This window comes from Falco biarmicus, chromosome 6 (assembly GCF_023638135.1).
Source record: "Falco biarmicus isolate bFalBia1 chromosome 6, bFalBia1.pri, whole genome shotgun sequence".
In the NCBI taxonomy this organism is placed as follows: Eukaryota; Metazoa; Chordata; class Aves; order Falconiformes; family Falconidae; genus Falco; species Falco biarmicus.
In genome coordinates, this window is record NC_079293.1 from 53,436,406 (window position 1) to 53,458,396 (window position 21,991).

General features: G+C 42.0%; 1 protein-coding gene across 3 annotated transcripts in view; it reads right to left on the minus strand.

Annotated features, from left to right (window-relative positions):
- Positions 1 to 1,340: 1,340 nt before the first annotated feature.
- MYB (MYB proto-oncogene, transcription factor) overlaps positions 1,341 to 21,991 on the minus strand; it is a 28,897-nt gene continuing 8,246 nt past the window's right edge. For 2 of the 3 annotated variants that reach the window (XM_056343786.1, XM_056343785.1), the window contains exons 6-16: positions 20,986 to 21,220; positions 20,074 to 20,154; positions 19,569 to 19,673; positions 17,988 to 18,245; positions 16,580 to 16,948; positions 14,862 to 15,004; positions 14,351 to 14,465; positions 14,139 to 14,264; positions 13,359 to 13,469; positions 12,615 to 12,722; positions 1,341 to 2,761 (exon numbers count right to left, since the gene is read on the minus strand). In XM_056343786.1, coding sequence (XP_056199761.1) covers positions 2,645 to 2,761; positions 12,615 to 12,722; positions 13,359 to 13,469; positions 14,139 to 14,264; positions 14,351 to 14,465; positions 14,862 to 15,004; positions 16,580 to 16,948; positions 17,988 to 18,245; positions 19,569 to 19,673; positions 20,074 to 20,154; positions 20,986 to 21,220 — 1,768 coding nt within the window. In that variant the 3' untranslated portion in view covers positions 1,341 to 2,644. The remainder of the gene's footprint in view (positions 2,762 to 12,614; positions 12,723 to 13,358; positions 13,470 to 14,138; positions 14,265 to 14,350; positions 14,466 to 14,861; positions 15,005 to 16,579; positions 16,949 to 17,987; positions 18,246 to 19,568; positions 19,674 to 20,073; positions 20,155 to 20,985; positions 21,221 to 21,991) is intronic. The other variant, XM_056343787.1, reaches the window with a different exon arrangement.

Consider the following 21,991-nt stretch of genomic DNA (forward strand, 5'->3'; position numbering starts at 1 on the left):
ACTCAGCCACGCTAGGTGCAGTTACAGCTGGAGCCCTACAAGGCAAGAGCTTTGCTTTGAAGACCTGTTGTAAGCTTGGTGTTTCTTTTTCCCTTTTTTTTTTTTTTTCTCCTTTCTAAGCCGTAAGGCATTGCTTAAGCAATTTCCCTCTTCCCAAGTTGCACACCGAATCCCGCAGTCCTCCCTTGCATCTTGCACAAGCATTTTCATGGTGTGAGCCCGCAGCTTTTGCACAGGCAAGCGCTCCCGCAGACTTCCCCTTCTCTGTAATCCATACCCAGCGCTGGGGTCCTGCCTGCGGTAACTGCTGCAAAACCACCTCCGGGCTGACTCTACCCTGGCCCCCCAGCATTTGGTGAGAGCCTGAACTGCCTGTGGGGGTGATGGGAAACAGGCAAACGTGGAGGGGGCTGCTGCAAGCACCTGTCCCTTCTCACGCTGAAAGAGAAAAGCGCAAAGGCCTTTTTGCTCCTCCTTTTCTGTGCACTGCATGGGGCAAGGGATAGCATGTGCCTTCAGCTTGGAGGACTAGGCAGGCTGCTGGGGAAGGGGTAAAAAGGAGTAAAAGGTACCCAGGTACCCTTCGGGGCTCTCAGCCCATATGTGGCTACATACACTTGGAAATAGGCATTCCTTCCTTCATGGAGTGGAATTTTGCTTTCAAGAGGTCTGACTTTGAACTGCTTGCATTAACTTAAATTTTAGCAAACAATTTATTTTCAAGCTATTAAATAAAATGCAATTTTTTTCCTGGCAGGTTGCATCTTTTTTTAATTTTTGGCAATTGCTTTTACTGTCTAGCCTACCCAGGGCTGAACATCCTCAACATTTACACTGCATGAGGCTTTGCAGCTCTGCCCAATTATTTGCTGTGCAGTGTAACGCACCAGGGTTTCAAAGTACATTCTCACCTCTGGTTTCCTAAGACAAGCATGAAAAAATCTGTTCTACAGCGTAGGGACTCCAGAATATTTTGCTCTTATTCAATTGACGCCTGATCTGACGGTCTCAGATGAAAAATGCACTAGCCAGCATTATGGGAGAACAGCAGTTTTGCACAAAAGGAGCAATAAGCCTCCTGCCGGCTGACGCTGACCTGGACTTTGGTGTCACCAGAGATGTGCCTCGAGTCTACAACATGCTCAGTACTTACTGTTCTGTGCTGTGCTCCTTCCACTTCCTTAACAATCAGTGAGAACTGAGGATGCTGAAGCTGCCTACGGTGTGCAAAACAGTATTCCTTACTTATCTGAATGGGCTGGAAAAAAACCTTCTTGGCTTGACTGTTGCCTGTAACACCACTGCCAAAACACTAAAACAAGATTAAGAGGCCGTGCGGGTTTAAGTAAAAAAGAACACACTTTATTTATCTACAAGGCAGTACATTGTCGTATAAAAAATTAAGTGCAGATGAAGCTGCACCAAATGCTATTAAGGCAGCAAAGTCAGAGGCTGTTATAAAAAAAACCCAAACAATAAAAAAATAAAATAAAATCAGTGTTTTGCCATATCGATAAAGATTTGGTACGGCAGTATGAAGAACCATGTATTTTTAAGAACCTGATTTAGTACAAGACCCAAGTTAGGGAACAATTAGCTAGACGTGGAACAAAACAGACAACATGAACAAGACAGTGTTCTCCCAAACATATGAAGGTGCAATGCATGCTGTTACAAACCAATGAGAAACAAAACAACACATCCAGACAAAAAAGAAATCTCCCAGGAACAGTGTTCAAAAATATGGCTTATAAAAAAAGGGGGAAAAGTATAAATGATGTAAAAAAAATAAAATAAAAAAGTCTGAAATGCTAGTGCATAGTCAATTAGCTAACATTATTTTTCTTTCCATATAAAGCTCTACTGCTCCTTTTACACTAGCAGCATGTCTACACACTAAGGTCTGTAGCAGCAAAACACAGTATTCATTTGGCATTTACAAAATTAAATTACTGAATAAAAATATAATTTTTCTCATAAATCTATGTTTCATACAGTAATATTTTTTAAAGCAAGCTAATTACCCCCCCAAACAGAAACACACAATGTATAATGGTCTATAACCATAACAAAAGGAGTATTTCAACAGGCATGGATGTTTGAGCATTCATAATCTTGATCAGTTTTTCCCCTTTGCACAGACTGGTGTTTGTAGTAATGCTTTTTGCTTCAGTATTTTACACCAATGCATTTTGTTCAGTGATTTAAAATATATCTGTTTGAGTACCTGCTCTTTTATTATAAAAAAATTTTTAAAAAGACACAAACAAAACCCCACCCCTTGCTAGCACATCACTGAAATAACAATACTGGTGTATTAGGTCTGCCTGATCTCAAAAAGTACAAGAAAAAATTATTTTATTATAAGCCTGCACTTAAGATCATTAATTACTGATTCAAACTTAATACCTAATAATTTAGGCAAGTATCATTAAAAAAAAAAAAATCCTCTTAAGTTGGGTGAAATCCAACAAGAATATATATGCTGAGTGACTAAATGCACTTTGTGCTGCTCCCAACTGTTGTACCACAACAAAGATAGGCTCTTCTCCCATTCATGAAGTTTTCACGCAGAGGAACAGGAATTTCCCAGTGGAGGTGAAGTGTTCTCAAAACCATAATGCTTCGCTGTCTGTCGACCCTTTCACATAACCAGAGTCCGGGTGGGGAAGGCGGCCATGTACTTGCGCGCCTGATCCGTCAGGGCCATCTGATCCTCGATCTTCCCGCAGGATGCCGACTCCCACGTGCTGTTCAGATGCTAAATTAGAAGCAGGCAGAGAGATTTGGGGTGAATGATATGTGATCTGTTTGTAGACCCTGCCGAAGCTGGGCCCGGTGCTCTTAAGTGTCACATGAACAGGCAGCAGGATGTTGTCCCATCTCCAGAGAAACTGGAATCTCAACACAACAGGCAAAAAAAAAATCACCCCCACTTCTCAGGTAGCAGCAGCAGGGTGGGCAGATCAGGTGCCCTGCAGAGGGGCATGCCACAAGAGCCAGGACCCAAACCTCCCCACTTCTCTCTCAAAGTGCCTTCTCTACAGGGCCATACCTTAGCTTTGCCTTTAATCCCTCCTTTCCGTGAAAGGTCCAAAAAGAGAATTTACTCGCAGGTGGACTTTACAGTCAACAGGGCACAGGCAGGCTAAAAGCCCAGAGTTGCAATGTTCAGTGCTATGACCACGCACAAATTCCTGTTGAACCTCCGTTCTAGAAATACAGCTGCTCTGCCCTTGTGTTCCCTAAACAAACCCGACAATCTTGACAGCCTGACCACAGCTAACAAAACCTCCTGCGCTTAGAGCTGCTTTCACCTGTGCGCAGCAATTAGCACATGCCCATTAGCAGAGCTCCTCCGGCAAAGGGGGGGGGGCGGGCTGGTCCGCTACTCTCAGCAGAAACAGCATTTTAATTATCATGAAAGCCATTTCACTTCTTGTGGTATTTATGGAGGTTACAGACACCATTTAGTATAATGTTAAAATGAGATAAACGTATCTGCAGAGGGCTGTGCACACTGTATTTATTTACTCACTATATATGTGAGATGTTTCTCATTGCCTTGAGCTATAAACAGTAATGAAATTTCAAAGCTTCTGCAATTTACCAGTATACACACACATTTAAACACACTTTCCTTTTTTTTCCCCACTGAACTCTTTCACTTACTCTGTGTGTCTGCTTTTCCACAACGAGATATTCCCAAAGCCATGAATAAAACCTCTATTACCATATAGAGCTAGCTGTACTAATGCCCTGCATTACAAAAATGGACACAGCTGTCGTCAATGGAAAGCTGCCTGCCAGCAAGGGGATCCCACTACTGCTGAATATGGAGGTCTATGCCCAAGATCCACCAACAAAGACAAGTCAGGAGAAATCCTTCTCTATTTTCCTCTGCTTTCAACAAGGACAAAGATCTACATTGTGTAGCGAGATGGCCAAAACCTTCCCAACATCTGGGACACTGGGTGAAGCGAAATTAGTGGACTGCAAAACCACCTGCCAGGAGCAGAACTGTCCTGATGTGCCCGTGGCTCCTCATGTTGCTCCTTGTAGTTGCTAACTTTACAAGAGGATCCTTAAATTATTCTCTGGCCTAAATGTTTAGAGAATGCTCTTCTGACTGTAAACAGTGTTATCGAAGACATATGGATAGTAAAAGGCTAGGCAACATATGAAATAAAGATAATTTCTCATAATACGCCCTAATCAGGGCACTGGTACAAACACAGGGACCGAGGTTCCCTGCCTTGGAGTGCTTACAGTCTAAAAGGGACGAAACCAATGAGTAAGTAAGCAGCGTGGCCAAGATGAGGGCAAGCACGTTAATCCTCCGGAAACTTTAGCTGGGCTTCTCTGGAGACAGCTTTCTCCACTCTGTAGATGAGTTCTGGATATGGTCTCTGCTCCTGATGCCTTTTTGCAGGCAGAACTCTTGCTAAGCTTCAGTGGGAGTTCCTCGTGTGAAGGAGAACCAGGTCAGGCCTCAAATCATTACATTTCTGCAGCTTTTTGCAGGAAAGCTGCATCTGTGAAGTGAACAAACATGCCACACACCTCTTTTCTAAAGTGGTTCTACCTGGGCTGGCTGTACACCTCATGCTGTGGCTCAGCCCTAGGGCACACTCCACAGCCAAAAAGCAGGTGTGACATACTTTCTGCATGCCGCAGACATGCATGCGACACGCCACTGCTTCTTTTATGTTTTGGTTAAACAGCTTCCAGGGTAACTTTTTCAAAGGCACCTACATCAGCTGGGAACCTACAGCCTCCTATTGATCCACAGCAGGACTTGCACCTGTGAGTACTTTACCCTGTTGTTTTACAGGTATTTGCATCAGGGACCAAATTAATGCCGGGTACAATGCTACTGGTTTTACTCAGAAGTCAGATTTGGTCTGTACACCTCAAAGGCAGTTGGTAGTTCCAGAATATCCATCATTTCAAAGGACAAAAATATGCGTCGAACCATTATTGCCCTGTGATCCCCCAAAGCTTCAATGCACTGGTCTAGGAATGAGAGATCAGCAGTCCCCTAAATAACTGAAAACATGCAAGGAAAAGTCCATCTGTCACATTACGTCCATTTTTAAAAAACAGAAGTAACTTCAGGCAAGGAGTGTCCCTATTTCATAAATTAGGCTTAATCATTACTATCTACACTGAGCTCTTTGTATTAACAGCCGTGTGCTTAGAGAAGAAAAAAAAAAAATCTGTATGCTGGTATCTCCAACATCTCAGCATGCTGCTACACGTCACTCATTCCAGTGAAAGCCTGGTCTTCGTTTAACCCGATGTCAGTGCAGCAGAAGCTGCTCAGGCAGGCAGTAACCCCCTGCCCCGGCTCCGTGCTCAGCCGCCCCGGGCAGCGCTGGGCAGCAGGCACAGCAAGCCGCAGGGGGATCAGCCAGACCCTGACCTGAGCCTGCTCGAAACAACTGAGTCAAGTTCTGCCGTAGAGACAGCGTGGGAGAATCTCCCCACAGAGTTTTGACCCTTGTATTATTTTCCCAGAAATACACAACACTATTTTCTCTCCTCTTATGACAAATTTATGAAGAGAGGCTAACTTTGCAGTCTCACTGACAGTGGTGAGAGCTTCTCTCTAGTAAGCAAGCAGAATTTGACCCAAAGGAGTGTATTTTCTGAAGTAGTATATTTACTAAGTTTTCAATTCTATCCTGGGGAACTCAGATGACAACATTTAAAGTGGGTATTTTTAATAAACATTTTCTGTCTGAAGCCTTGGCTCTTGGCAGCCGACACAAAACAAAGCACAATGCCTTTGCCTTGCCAGCCCCGCAGCGCAGCGCCGGAGGCACATGTGAAAGTCATCCCGACGCGAGAAGTTTTACTTCCCTCCTTGGCAGGGAGCGCTGGGTCCCACGACCCAGGCAGAATGCCTTGCCAGGTCTGGGCACACACAACTACAAGATCCCTCGGTAAAAAGGGAAAAGCACAACGCCTCCTTCCATGCCAGCATCGCAGCAAGCATTGACTGGGCTCTGTTGCAGGACGGCAGCAGTGCCCCACAAAAGCAGTGCCTAGCAAATCCATCAGAAGAGACAAGACCCAGGCAGAGAGCTAGAGCCATGCAGGAAAACAGCATAGAAACCCCTCAGATCATTCCTTTTGCAGAATGCTCGCTGCATGTCCCCTGCCACATTTAAAGGTCCAACTCTGCAAATCAGTGACAGACGCACAAAAGTTTTGTAACGAGAAGCCAAAAGGCCTGACCCCAAACCCACCAAAATTGACAGGCATGTTTTCATTAATTCAGGGGATTCATTCTACTTATATTCAGCCATCTAAGAGTGAGGTGTTCCTTTTGGCACCTAAATTCCTAGCCAGTGGGGAAAGAAAGGGATTTCTGCAGTACAATTCATTCTATGTATGTATTTTTTTAATTGACTCAAAGAGCAGGAAACTGCTCTTAGTTTTGCTGTCAATTAAAAGAATTTAAGCTTTTCAGCCAGTACTTCCAGCTGTATTTTTCTCTTCCACACGCAGCAGTTTTCTCTTTTAAAGTTAAAACAGGGAGTGGCGGGGAGAAGGTGGTGTACTACTATGAATTCCCATAGGATAAAATTACAGACCCATGGTACAATTCCAGCTATATCATTCTCCCTGGCTTTTTTTTTTTTTTTTTTTTTAACCTCAGTAATCCTACCAGCACATCCTTCTTCTGGCAGTAAAACTACCTCACTTATCCTGTAATGTGCCTTCAACTGCCCTCAGGCAGATGCAAACTGTAAACAAACGGTCAAAGCTGTAACTGGGATATCCAGTTAAAGCACTTTAAATAAAAACTTGGACCATCTAGAGAAAACAGACCAGAGTAAGGAAAAAAAAACCCTGTGGAAAGGTGCCTTTCTAACAGAACTGGTCCTTCTGCACTCGGAGCCTCGACCGCCTTTCCATGTGCTGTCTGCACAGCTTACGAGAGCTTCTGTGTTACACCAGCTTGTGTGTTAGCAGTGGATGTCAAAATCCAAACACTGCTGCAGTCCTGCAGTATCAAGCTCCCAAGCTGATGGAAGTCTAGTAAAAATCTTTGGGCAAAGAACTGTCTTAGAAGACAGATTTTAAAGCTCCACTACACTGGCTGGTATCTTCAGCAAAGTTACTGGTGTTACATACGTTCCCATTTGTTTAGCCAAGTTGTGCTGCCAATTAAAACCAAAAAAAAAGCCAAAATGTTTAAAATATTTAGAAGGCTCAGACTATTAGAAGGTATCTTATCATGTTTCTCGACCTCAAAAAGCTGGATTTCTTGCCAGTTTTCCCTTAGATTACACAGTATGGGTACTTTGAAGAACATGCTGCTAAAAAGGAGGCTTGCAACAGAACTGCAGCACTCCTTCTGAAACAGTAATCAATGCCCCAAACAAGGCAATTTCCTAGCAGAATACGATTCACACCGTGTAGAATAGTATGGCTTTCTATTCTGTAAGAAGGCAGAACCAAGAGAAGCCCTTTTCCTTATCAAGACCAGACAGTAAAGACTAAATAAAATACTCAAGTGACCATAAATGAATCCTACTTCATTTGCTAAGGCAGAGCACTATTTCTGCTCTTGTTGCTAGTTCTCCTCTGGGGCATGGGACAGCTTTCTAAACTCTGGGGCTTCCCCAGTTGCTCAGAAATACAGCTTGCTAAATGTGAGAAAGTAAGATGGTCCAACTTTTCAGCTTCTATTATAACCCTGCTACGAGAGCCAGAAGGAGCTATTTGGTGGTGCTTTTAAGAGCTTAACCCTGAAGACCTTACTCAAGACAAAACTCCTGTTTGAGATGTATGAGCTTTCCAAGTAAGATTAATGTAAGAGATATGGAAATGGGTTGAGCACCTGCAACTCACGTTAGGATATTCAGTTCCTTTCTAGTTTCGCCCTTAACTAATTTTTATTCACGGATCAGAACACATTGCTGCAAATGGCTGATAGTCTGTCACTTTTCTTCCTTCTGAGAGACCACTGCCTGCTCAGGGCAGCTGTAACTCCCGATCTGTTTGCAACCCAGATTCTGCTGCCCTGGGAGGAAAACATGCGATGACTGACTCGTAACTTCAAATGTCCTTTTGCTCCCTGAGCTGTGCCAAGCACAGCTCCTGCACACATCAGGCACTGACGAGAGAAGAGACAACACAAGTAAGGAAACCTGCAGGGCTACCTTCCCTTGCTGTGCAAATCTTAAAAACTCCTAGGGCCCCCTCTCCCTTGATTAAACAAAGAAGAGTATGAGACTTCAGGATCATCTTGCCCCCAAAAAGCCATGGAGGAAAACCAGAGAAAGTCTGCTGCTGCAGGAGAGCATGCTGCCTCACCTATACACTGCGTCTTAGAACCAGCTGCAAATGAAAATTCCACATTTGACTTTTTAAATGGAGAAAATTAAGCTTAATGACAGCTCGCACTCTTGAAAAGGTTAACCAAGTAACTTTTAAAATCCTTTAAACTTACTCTTTAAAGAAAATGGTTACATAAACCGCTGAAAGTCAGGAAATTCGAGCTGAAACGTGTCAGTCTGTGGTTAAAAAATGGAAAGTGACAGGATCTAGGGGCTGAAGAACATTCTCTTTAGCTTGCAGGGCTTCTACCTTGTGTTGTTTCCTTTGTTACTGGGAGAAGAAGATATCAAAGCAGTGCTATTTTCTTAAAAGGTTCCATTTCACGGTGTCTTTTGATAGCCTGCAGGGTTAGGTGGTCTATGATTTAGCCTACTTTTCCATCTGTTAAAATGCCTGTGTTAGGATAGTTTGTATTATGTACTGTTACTGCTAAAGAACATAATGTGAAATAAAACATAACTTTTACATAGGAAGGGTGAGAAACAGAGGGGGTTTATGTAACCACTTACGAGGCACTATTCAAGCAAAGGCTCAGTGCAGACCACCAGCTTACCTCAATAAGGGAGTATGTTATTTCAAAATCTTAACCCTTGGAAAAGTTGCTAGTGAGGCCAAAACCTCCCTGCCATGCAACTGAGTATTGCTTGAGCGACAAAAACATAGGGTGCAAAAATATAGGTTGTAACTAACTCCACCAATATAAAGCATAAGTATTTGGGATCCATGCAATGGCGTGTAGGAGTAATTCCACCCCAAGGCATAATGTGGGTTTGGTGAGACATCTCCTATTCCTGCCAGTGAAGGAATGCTCAATGCCCTACCATGAGATGTGTCATGCAGGACAAAGAAGCTGGCTGAACCTTCACACCTTTTTGGAAAAATCCTACACACAGCTGCCTTTACATCCCATGTTTTACAGGGTATCAAATGAGGATGAAGCCCAAACTCTTCTTGGGTCTAAGGAAACTTTTTCTCCCCACATTGCTCTAGTGCAACACTGATACCACCATACTCCCAGTACAGTTATACACAGCTGATCTCACATGCCAAATGATGCAACATGCTGTTCCTCCTCATTCACTATGACAATCGTATCGTGCTATCTGATATGGCTATCAACTATTATTTACTAAGTTGCATATGATCAGACATATACCCAAAATGCAGTAAAAAATATCCTTAAAGATTGTTTTGAACATTCATTACTCTTGCCTTCTTTGAAATTACAGCAAAACAGTAAGTAACCAGGCATTTTGGTGAGTTTATTGCTAGCCAAATATAATTTTCTTTATGCAAATGCAGTGCAAACTATTAAAGCAATGAAAAATACTGTGGGCTGGTAAACATACTACTTCCCTCTTACATAAGTTCAAATTTAAGAGAAAATGGAATTTTAAGAACCAAGCATATTAAAAGTAACTTTCGTGCTCCCTTTCTCTCTTCCCTCTCCATGCATGCATCCCAAGGTGCAGAGTGCGCTATAATGCTTACTTGGACTGAAGTCAATGAGAATTTGCCTAAGTAAGAACAGTTGGACCAGGCCCAAAATATTAACAACAGCAATGTAAACGTATGCAGACACAATTAAATTTCACCCTGATGGGTTCCCTGGTGTTTAACACCTACCTGCATGGAATGAATAGATTTAGTCCAGTGTTCATATGTGCATCCATGTGTGTGTACATATATGAGGGCAATATACCAAAACTAGGAGGTGTAGAAAGCATAGAACAAGAACATGCTAAAAACTGGTCATGTACAAAATGCTACCACTCAAAGTCAAGCACAAACACTAATGTTTCCAATTGCTTTGCACCTTTAGACATGCTGTGTCCTCATCACACACATCCATTTCCACTGGGATGGAGAGGGAGAAGCAGTAAGGACAGAGCAGCAGCAGCTTCTGGTGTGAAACAGAGCTAGACTGCATGTCCCTTCTGAGCTGTACGGGGCCACAGTCCCCTCTGACATGAAGCCAAGCAGCCTTACCAGGGATGAAGATTCTCCTTTTTAGCCATGACACTAAGTCCAAATCAGAGTGTGCAGGGATAGGTAGACAATACCGCATTGTTATAAAACGTCTGTATTTCATTCTGAAAAAACTGTCTGTGCCACCATAACAGAATGGCTCATTCTTCATGTAGGATTACATTTCAGCTGAAACACTCAATGTTTCTTTCATTGGTCAAGAGAATAATTTTACATTCATAGTGGTACACCAAGAAGCTGCATGCTAAGTATTCACTTTGGGGCTTTTTACAACTGCTTTTTCTTTCAGTTCAACATGTTTTAAACACTGAGATGAGCTAGGGAGTCCTTTTTAACTCAGTTCCTACTTAAGGAAAAGTCCTCTTTATCCAAACAATGAGAATACCTGACTTCTAACATGCTTTTCCCGAGCAATGACTGAAGAATGGGATCCAGAACGGCCCACAGACTGACTCGTGTAAACTTCCTGAACAAAAATCAGCATGAGTGAGGAGAGAAGGTTAAACAAGCCCTTTCATTGACAGCAGCTTGTAAAGAAATTATTTTTAGATAGCAGGAAACATAACACTGTTATGCCAAAGATCAGAAGATCCTATTTTACAGGCACCTCAGACTCTTCACTTTTATTACAGGCAGAATGAAGGCAACTACCACTGACGGGACAACCCACAATATACTCTGTTTAGCTACCCAAAAACGTTGCCCTAAACCTACGGAGAAGCCCAGAGTTTGGCCAGGAGACATGGCCAAGTGTTGGCACGCTGGCAAGGCAGCGAGGCTGAGCACCTGGGGACCAGCAGCCTCCTCCCACATGCCAGCCGGGGAGCTCCAGTGACCCCTGCAAAGCTGGAGCCTGGGGCTCCTTTGCCATGAGACAGTCTGAATTCAGCTTCTAAATAACTGCCCTAACCCAGAGGCAGTGGATCTTCAAACCCCCTCCTCTTAGCCATCTATCACAGTGCAGCTAAGAAACACAGTTGGTGAGAAAAGATCAAATAAGCAACAGGGAGTGAGAGTCTTCGGCCCCTGCGGACACCCCCATGCAGAGTGGGGACACAGTCCCTGTTCTTCAAAGCTGCTTTTCATCAGATGATTCCGCAGTGCAAAATACAGACATACTCCATGGCAAACTATGCCAAACAGGGACATGTGTGAAATTTTAGTATCTCACTTTATAATGCCTGGTTAGAGATGCTTAATCAAAACCAGGCTTTGTTCATTCCTTCCTACTGTAAACAACCCCTAATGTAAATTCTGGAAAGAGGGAGGAAAAAAAAGATTAGCCATGTGGACTATCTGTCTGCAAGTCAGGAACTATGGAGTTATAATTTCCTTTCTGACAGTGACTCACCCTGGGGAATGAAACACTTTCCCTCCATTCTCCCATGTGAAGAGCTATAAAATCACTTATTCATCTACATCAAAAATATGAGTTGTGGTGGAAGGATAATTAATCACTATGTACACTGCATTTCGTTCTCTGAATCACTTGCTGTGGACCTGATCTAAAGTCCACAAGAGTTGACAAAGAGGTTGCTAAAGACTTTGGTGGGCTTTGGATCAGGCCCTGCATAACAGCTGCATTTTAAAGTATAGCAAATGTATATGCTTGTTAACACTTGGAAAAGTCATAAATACATAAAAAACAGCTTCCCATCTGGCTTACATTACAACAATTGCACATTTAATTCCTTTCAGAGATCACAAGACATTCAACTGGCCATAAGGGTTATGAGGCCTCTTCAGCTCACCAGTTACAACCACATTCCTGTTGCGGCCTCAGCCCGCACCCAGGGAAAGGCCATCCTGGTGCTCAGCTGGATGGGCAATGCTGGGCAGATGGGCAGTGCCAGTCTCTCCTCTCCCCCACGTCCAGTGACAAGTTCTGGCCACCAGCATACCACTCAACTCTCCTGCTCTTCAAAACAGCAAAGCCACCTACAAGAAGCTTACAGGAAAAAGCTTCTGGCCCGCGTTAATCCTCAGTCCTACCAATGTCACACCGGAGGCAGCTGAGGTACAATGCCCCACGCACAGGGCTTTGCCCTGTTCAGCTTCCTGGCACAGCTGTAGCCACTGTATCCTTACACTCCACAGGTAAAGTGAGATTGTCAGCCACATTCCTCTGAACATTTTATTCTTCCATTCCCCAAACTTAAAACCATTCTATGCGAAAGCTATATATATATATTTATATATATATATATACGCACATAAGTTTATGTATGTATCTTTATATACAAAAAGTATTTTTACCAAAGAATAGTTACCTGCAGAGGACTAGCTAGTGGCCTGTTCCTAGGTACTGTGACTGTTTTCTGAAAACTGCTATCCCCTTCAGACACAGGCATCTTTAAAATGGAGCTGGTAAGAAGATTCTGAACAGGAAAAAACAAAACAACAAACAGTTTTCAGTAACCCAGAAGAACAACCTGAATTTGAATGCATTAAATGCAAGCTCAGCCTGACTGCAGAACATGCAACACTGGGCACAGTCACAGACGAGTGCTCAGCCTTGGAGCAGCCCTCAGCCTGGGGTCCCTGGGACTTGGCTTTGGTCACATGCGAAGATTTTTCATCCAGTAGAACTCCCAAGTGCAAGAACAACAGTCACATTGAATAGCCCCAGCAAAGCAAAGGAAACTGTACTCATGCAAGCTCTCCTTTGCACAAAACAAAACAAAGCAAAACAAAACTTTTTGTTTTACCAGCTTTAACTCTGTGACCTAGTCATTTCTATATGCAGGTGCAGATGTCTTCCAAGTGCAGGCTCTTTACAAAGACTGTGGGCTGCACAATGACTGCAACTTCTGCTACCTTCTACAGGCATTACAGTGATCTACTTAAAGGCAGGATTTTCCTTGTTATGCTTAATACAGGAAAACGACACAGAAATAATGAATAGTGCCTACTTATAAGGAAGGTCAGACAAAATATTTTCTGTCTTGCATTTAAGAACAGAACAGGGATATAAAACAGAAAAATCATTTGGTGGTGTGAAAACTTGCACTTACTGGTACATCTTCCATAGTAGATGTATGTGTAAAGAGCTGAGTGCTCAGGTTTTCTCCTTCCCAGTGATTTGAGCAAAAAAAATTTCCAGCTTTATCTGTTGGAGACTCCACCTGAAAACAGGAGAGGCACCATGATAAAAAAAATGACCAGGAGGCTGTCAGTTGCTTAATACATTGAATAAATATTCTTCACAGCCATACATAATGCATGTTTACAGTACTGTCTTTTACCGCACCCTTGCTCTTTACAGAAGAAAAAAGTTCAAGGTTCTCAAAGAAATCCCCACCTAATAAAACTTTGAATACTTGCACTCAGCGCTCTGTAAGTATTCAGGAGTTTAATCCCCTAGAAAGGACTGAGAATATACGTATTTTTAGAACTTTAGTGACAAAGTAATATAATGCAATGTCCTCAAATGTTCAGGTTTCTAAGTCACTCCATGGAGCTTGGTCCCTGTGGGGTTCTTCTATAGTCTTCACCAATATTAGAAAGATTCAATCCAAATTCCTGTCTAATTTTTTTCTTTCTTTTTAAGTTTCAAACGAAAACTGCATTAGAACAGCCTAAGCAAACCCCTGCTGAAAACAGCAGAAAGGCTTCTATGGAAATCAATGGGAGATGAATTAGGCATGCCTAGTACACTATATAGAACCGACACTAAGATCTTGGGGCTCACATGAAAGAAAAACAGACACAGCTATTTAACAGAAAAGGTATTGGTATAAGTTTCTCAGCAAAGAGTGCTGAATTAAATTGCCTCAGGTAAGCTTGAGATTTACCTCTTGTTTGATTTTCTTCAGTAAAGGGGGTCCACTTTCATGTATCCCAGCCACTATTGCAGATTCCTCCGACTCCTGCTTGATAACGTCCTGCAGATCTTCTACAAGATGAGTCGGAGTTTGAGGCTGAAAGGAAGAAACGTTACATCCAAGTCCCAGAACATCCCTCTGCACTAATATCAAAGCAACTTTTATCATTGTTTCCTTCTTACCAGCATCTTCAAAGGACCATATTTGATTTCCTGAGCTGCAAGTGCGTTTTTGAATGGAGTGGGTGTTCTTGGAGAGCTCTCTAATATCGACCTCTTGATTGCTGGAGTTCTGAAACTTGAAAAAGAGGGAGAAAAACTTTAAAAGAACATGCTTGGAAATATTACCTCTTTACAGAAATACATGCATACAGGCAGTGGCTGCTGTAAGACTTGGACAAATATCTTCCTGCAATCCTATAATCCATTTTGCTTTTCTGGCAGAACACCTCTTTAATGGTGATAAGGTAGAATGGCTTTATTTAAAAAACTCATCGAGTCCATATGCATGATTGTTCTGTATTAATAACCTACACCAGAGCTATAAAGTGGAAGCTTTACTCCAAATTAAGAAAAATCTGTATTTGTTAGCAAGCAACTCTGCATACAGCATACAGTGACCCAGCACTTTGCCTGCAAACCTGAAGAAATGAACCCTCGTGAATCCAACAAGACAACACGATAACAGACTTACATATGATTTTCCTTCTGAGCTTTGAAAGTCTGGTCCCTGTGGAATGGTGCGGTAACAGCCATCTTATGGCCACACACCGGTGTGGAAGTTAATGCAGGGTTGTCCAGGTTCAGGTTTTCATGACTGGATGAGGTGTTCAAGAACTGCAGGCAGGGAAAGGAAGAATCAACCAGAACACCCAGATTACAATCCTGGCCTCTTAATTTGACGTTATTGAAATTACTTCCTTTTGATTGACATAAGTGATTCTGACCCTACGATGTGGGTAGGTGTATGGGGGGGTACCTGACTACATGGCAAAACAACATGCAACGGTTTGGCTGCAGCACTCAGGAAGCCAAAACGAGCATTAATGGAGAAAGAAGCTACAAAGAAAATGACACCCCCATTACAATGAGAAACACTCTCCACCACTGTAAGAGCCAAAGCTTAAAAGCCTGGTTTGGATTTTCTGCAAATAAATTTTCATTAATATTAAGAGCAGCGTGTCCAAATAAGAACTGGGTGAAATGAGTAAGGGATGTTTCAGATATAGCCCCACAGGAAACTGTGTGAAACTCCACAAAGATTTATATGGGGAATCTAGGCGCTTTTAAGGCAGTAAATAAAGTGTTTATGACAGGAAAATAAATTTCCTATCATCTCTCTCAAAACAAAGTGCTGTGTTTTCACAGCATAAAATGAAAACCACCACCCCTGATGGGTGCATGGAGTGCTTTGGAATGGGAACAGCTGACTGAAAAGGAGGTGGCAGTATTAGTTTGGAGAAAACTGCTTTTGCATGAGCTTTACCTAGTAACCTAAAATGTTGTTTCCATTTCTTTTTTCTACATATCTATGAGCCTAGTGGTATCCTTTATTCTGACAATGATTCACCCTATTACCTTCTAGACTCAAATTGCATCACATTAAGATATTAAAATAGGGCATGTAAGAAAATATGGACTGCACTGGATGAATGATACATGATTAAAATACCTAATAAGTAATGGGAGATACAGTGGGAGATCATTATAAGTGATCTTCTACTATCATTCATGAAATAGCATTTCTCTGACTTCAAGAACTAAAGCCAAACCAAGGCAAAACCAACACAAACAAACAAAAAAAAACAAAACACTTTTAAATAGTGCTACAGCTGTGAAACAAAGCAACCATCAACAGGAATTTGGAAGTGCATGCCAGGCCATTTTAACAGGCCATTTTTCTCCTCATTCCTATTCCACTCTACCCCACATGGCCCAGGTTGAGGATGGCGAGCCATGATTTGAATTTTCTGGTTGTTGTCAGTTTGTCTCACAACCTGAATGCTATTTAAATGCAGTTTGAGGTTTTCTAGGTCAATGAATCATACTGTAAGTGGACAGAGATGGAAAGTATTACAAATGCTCAGAAATGTTAAACTCTAGTAGTTGAAGGAGTTAACAGCAAGAGCAAAGCAAGCAATCTTATTCCCCTACAAAAAATGATCTAAATAAAAAAACCAAACCAAACACCCCAAGCCCCACAGATGAATTTAAAAGAGAACCAACAGTTAGCTTGCTGATGATCTAAATTCAGTGGTGAAGACTTAAGAGCAGTGAGGAGATTCAAACACGGAGTGAAATCAACAAGCGCAACGGTAATTAGTCATTTGTTCCAAAGGATTAGTTTCTAAATTGTTAAGGCTGGGGTGACTTTTGAGAATTAGTAACATCTGTGCAGAAGTCTTGATCTACCTGCGAGGGAGAGAAGGGCAGGCTTTTGACAGGGGAGCGCTTAGGAGGAGTTGAGCTGCTGACGTCAGCTAGGACCAAGGTGCTACCGTGGCCACTCGCTAAGGGGCTGCAGTGCCCTCTCTTTTTGCGAAGAAGGACCCATGGAGCTGCACTGCCCTGTGAGGCAGACGATAAGGACTTTGGTGAGCCAGGAGAGCCCTGACTCAACATGATTTTGCTCAAGTTTGTGATGGGGTGTCCTTGAGGTCTACAAGCACTGGCCCCTCTTTGCTGAAGCTGCGCGACTTTGCCTGAGGGAGCTTTGCTAGCCGAAGTGTCTGTGTCTTCAAAGAATTCAAAACTGCTGAGATCACCCCATGATGAAGGATCCTGAAACAACGTGGGAGGCACGGAGCTATAAGACAGTGTATAGTGCCACCTCATGAAAATACAGCGCTAGGATATGCCCATAACCAACAACAACAAAGTCTTTCCCAGTTCAGTTCAGCTTGACCCTGTTTGAGTAGTAACACCGTGAACACTTACTTGTGTTTGAAATATATACCTCGATCACATCAAACTGTCTAATGACCTAGTAGTGTGGCTGGCAACTGAGTCCCTAAGGAAACAATGAGTCGAATGATGTCCCTAATATCTACTTGCCCAGGGTTTTCTGCCGAGTACAAAGACAGTGCCTTTTGCTATCAAAAAATGCGTGCCCTGTCTCTAAACCAAGACCGGTCTCCTGCAAACCTGCACACCTCTGGACATGCTGAATGGGATGTGACGCTGCATGAAGCAGACTGCTGCTGAAGGAGGGTGCCACCAACAAATGTATTTCAATGTGCCACTTCTGTTACATGTAGTACCCCAGAGACCACAGTGACAAAAGGCCCACGTCAATGCCAGTTAGCTACCTGGCCTTTAAAATGCATGTTTCCAGTCCTTCATATATTCCAGGGCAAGCTCCTTAAACTTTGAAAGGCAGCTATTGTAGCTACAACAAAAACTTTTAGAAAATGATGCAGATACATGAGCAGCCACACATAAACCTACAGCATGTGTCACTTCAAACATAAATAAGTATAATTTTCTTGTTTAAAATCTTTCATGATGTCTCTGAGTTTATTTTATGGAGACTTAATATGGAGAGATCATTTCAAACTACTGTTGTGCAGTTTCCTAAAAATCACACTCCCATACTAAGATGCAGCATGAAAGGGAGATACCCACAAAAAGCATACATCCATACTTGAGGGCTTCATTTACGAGCAGCTGCGTTTTGTTATATCAGAAGCTAAGCTTCAGATCTTGTAGCAATTGGAAGCTACTCAGAAAAAAACCAGAAACACATTTAGGATGGTCCCAGTTCCTCTCCCCTTACTTGTTGACCACACACGAATCCACCTGAGGCAGCAAGTCTACTTACGGAGTCTATTAACTGGAGTGTTTCTGCAAATTCTAAGAGATTCTTAACATTATCCAGGATGTTGCTCTGGTGAACAATCATGCACCGCGCAGGGGAGGCACTTTCCTCAGGTAAGCAACCGTGATCCACTGGTGGAGATGGAGTACAGTGGTGATGTTCCCCCAAACAGGAAACAGGTGCATTGTCACCACTGGTCCTGGTGCTGTCAGCAATCGTGGTGCTGTGCCAGCCGGGGTAGTTTGATGTGTGATTCTGTGTCTAAAGGAAGAAGGAAAAAAAAAAAAAAAGAAAGGGGGGGGGGGGGGGGGGGGAGGAAAGGCAGAAGGAACTTAGCAATGAAATTGCACAAGGTGTCAGATGCCACTGGAGGAAAGATAAAAGTAGTTGCATCATCATCTAAAAGCTTATGCCTATGAAACAATTGTCAAGATGTTTCCTTTCATCAGTGCAAGATGTTGTTTTAAGTAATATCGGCATTGTATTTGTTATCCCAAAGTTACCTCATAATTTACTTCCAGGACTATGAGCATATATGATTACTAACACATAATCAATTCATTCTGTGTTACTCCAAAAGCTCAAAAGTGTCTGCAAGTCATTTTCTGTGAGAAGCAAGAAACGGCAGGACTTCCCTACTGAGCACTCAGCACTGTAGAAGGCTAAAGGGTTTAAGAGTTAGAGTTGCTTTTGTTTGCTTATCTCCTTTTCTTCTCCTATCCCTGTCTAATGCTACAGCTTACACCAATGCAATGAAGAGGCTGTCAAATCAACGTGGTTAGGAAAGCAGAAGAACAAATTAACAGAAGTTTCTTTCCAGTGTGATCATGCAACAGAAGAAATTGCAAAACATTAACTAAAGTTAAAAAGTGGCCAAACTAACGTATCATGCACACAGTTGTTTTACTATTAATTTAAATATTACCCAAAAAAAGAATCTGCTGGCTATCACCTGTCTTCAAAAACGATTCCAGGATTCTTGGCTTTGGTGATGGTGTTAAGTAATTATGTAAGGGTTTTCACACATTAACATCCAATGGCATATACAATGAAGTGTGAGAATTCAGTAATAGCCAGCATTTACTCCATACATGCAGTTATGAAGAATCTAACATTATTCAGAGAAGTAAAACAAACTGTCAAACATGCACCAAGTCTGAAGCTTACAGTATATAAAACACAGCTGAAGGAAAGAATACAACAGAGAAGAAAAATCTGATGTACAGGCACTACATTTTCATCACATGAACCATTGCACACTTTCAGAAATGCAGATCCCATTGATTTAAGATGTGTGGGATTTTTCGTTTTTGTACAGTCACCAAGCTTCCAATATCCTATCACAGAGCCCAGCCCTGCTCCCACTTTGCGAAGTAAAATAGCTGCAAAATATTTGTTGGGTTTTTTTAATAAAAGAATTCAAGAAGCAAATACAGATTATATATGTGCTATGTTTCATCCTTTTAAAACGGAAATATAGAGCCTTGATTAGTCTCAAAGGTAGAGGGGGAGTAAAAAGTTAAAAAGACAAGCACTGGGGTAATGCTGCTATCCCTCCATCCAAGCACACAGTGACAATCTTACTGGTAATGCCTGCTGCCCTTTCAGTTCATTCTCAGTCGACATTAGTAGCAACTCTAATTCCTTTATTCGTTTTTCTTTCTCAGGGTCTTCATCATTATAGTGTCTCTGAAATTAAGAGTTAAGGGAAAAGAAAAGATAAAGGTCTGATAGGATGTAGCAACTAAAATGCTTATGGCTTGCCGTCCTGTGGTTATAATAGCCAAATTAGACTCAAAGATGAAACAAACGTCAATTGTGTTTTCCACTACCAAAGTCCTTGCTGAATTTCATTATAGACATTTGAAATGGAGAAAGTGAAAGCTATCACACCAGATGTCAACTACTGTGTTTTAAATCCACTTCAGAAGAAGCAACAATTAACCATGTTAGAACTCCCCCACCTTCCCCATTTTCTCTCTTCACTGCACTCATTACATTAAAATGTTTCCTTAATGTACAATGTCTGCATTTTGACTTATAAAATGTTTAACAAATTGACTCTTGAAATGAGGTTCAAGTTATCTACCTGAATAGCTGCAGCAGCTGGCTGAGGAACATTGACAATATTTACATGCAGTGCTACTGGATATGGGATCTGACCAGGGACCTAGGCCAAAAAGCAAAAGACACTAAAAGTTATTATTTCTATCGTATTGTCTGCCTGCATTGTGAATTTGTGTTAAACATACACTGGTGTTAGGTTTAATCTTAATATTTATATAAATAGATATATATTTATAATTATGGAGACTAAACAGCAAAACCCCCAACATTTAACCAAAAATTAAGCAGTCTTTTAGGAATAAGACAGTGAGCATTACAGAGGAAGAAAGAAAATTCATACACAAAGTATCCACCCTTCCTGAATGAGAAAAGATGAATAATTTATAGATGCATTTGTAAGATTTTTCAAAATTGAAGTGAAAATGCAAAAGATGCAATTTATTATCATCTAAAACTCTACAATGCAGCTGTTTGAAGCAGCAGCCTGTTTCATTATTAATCATTAATAGAAAAGGAATCAGACTAAAAACAACAGTTGTTTACTTGGTTCTGACAGGCAACTCACAAACAGAATAGTACTGAAGGGAATGTAGGAGATTTTAACACAGACCGCGGAATAAACCAGATTCAACCGATCTTCAAGAAATGTAATATTCACCACTGTAAGAAACAGTACTGGGAACACGTTCACTGCTTACAAGATGTTAAAGCCACTGAACTCAACTCCACCACCTGAATGTCAGCAAGTAATCGGAAATGTACATATTTGCATCGCTGAATGAAGTCACAATTAAAGTTGCCTGACATCAAACACATACAAGCCCACCAAGACTGGGAGAAAACCATTCATGCTTCCTGAAATCAGGTGTGGCAAAAAGGCACCCAGCTATTTAACGAAGCAAAGCACAAACCCCCAGCATTTCCAGGTGCTTACATTTTGTGACTCAGAGATGTGGTAGTAAGGGTAGTCACTGCTCAGTGGGGGCTGGCTGGCTACTGGCAGCTGTGCAGAAGGTGGGTTGTGAGCAAAGGCCATCAAGTGGTTGCTCTTCTGAAAGCCAGCAGCTGCTGAGGAGTGACAGGCTTTGGAGGACTCCTGCAGGTAGCCCTCCTGCTCAACCTTGCGGCGCATGGTGGAATTCCAGTGGTTCTTGATAGCATTATCAGTTCTGCAACAGAAATACATACGTTTGAGGAGTTTTAAAAATGAGCATTTCCAATTCAGACAGATTAATAGGCAGGAAACTGCTGTTGGCATTTCTGGTTTAAACTTCAAGCTGTTCTCTGACCTTCCTCCTACCCCCACCTTTATAAATGCTGCTCTCAACTTCTCAGGAAAGACGCTCAGTATGAAAGACAGGAGAAAAGACAAATGGGCTAGGGTTGTTCACGTAATTTTTAAAGCAATCTCTGAGCCTTAGGTCCTCAAACTTTAAGAAATTAACTTCAGCTTCACCTCATTCCCATGAGGTGAGGTGACAGCAAAGGGTAACACCCCTTTGAGGCTACCCTAAAGGGCTGACAACGTCTCTTCCTAAGTCTAATATTAAAGTGGAGTTTTATTGTATCTCATTGCCAGAAAAGACAGACTGTGGAGAACAGCTGTGAAAAGACTAACTTCCAACAAATTTCCAACTGGCCACCCAGACAACGACAGCATCATGCTATACACACAAATTCAGTAAACAAAGCTGTGAGTATTTTTCTTAGCTGCAGAAAAACTGCGATTCAAATTCTCACATACATAAGTCAGAAACAGCAAACTTATCAAGTCTGTGAGTTTTAAGAGTATGCTTAGAAACAGCTCCTCTATTTGAAAAACATCACCACCACATGGTATCATTGAAAGCGGTATCTGTGATGTGTGGAAGCTATAACGAAAAAAAAAACCAAAAAAACCAAAAAACTTTCCAAGGGGTAATTCCTTTCTTGTTTTCTTC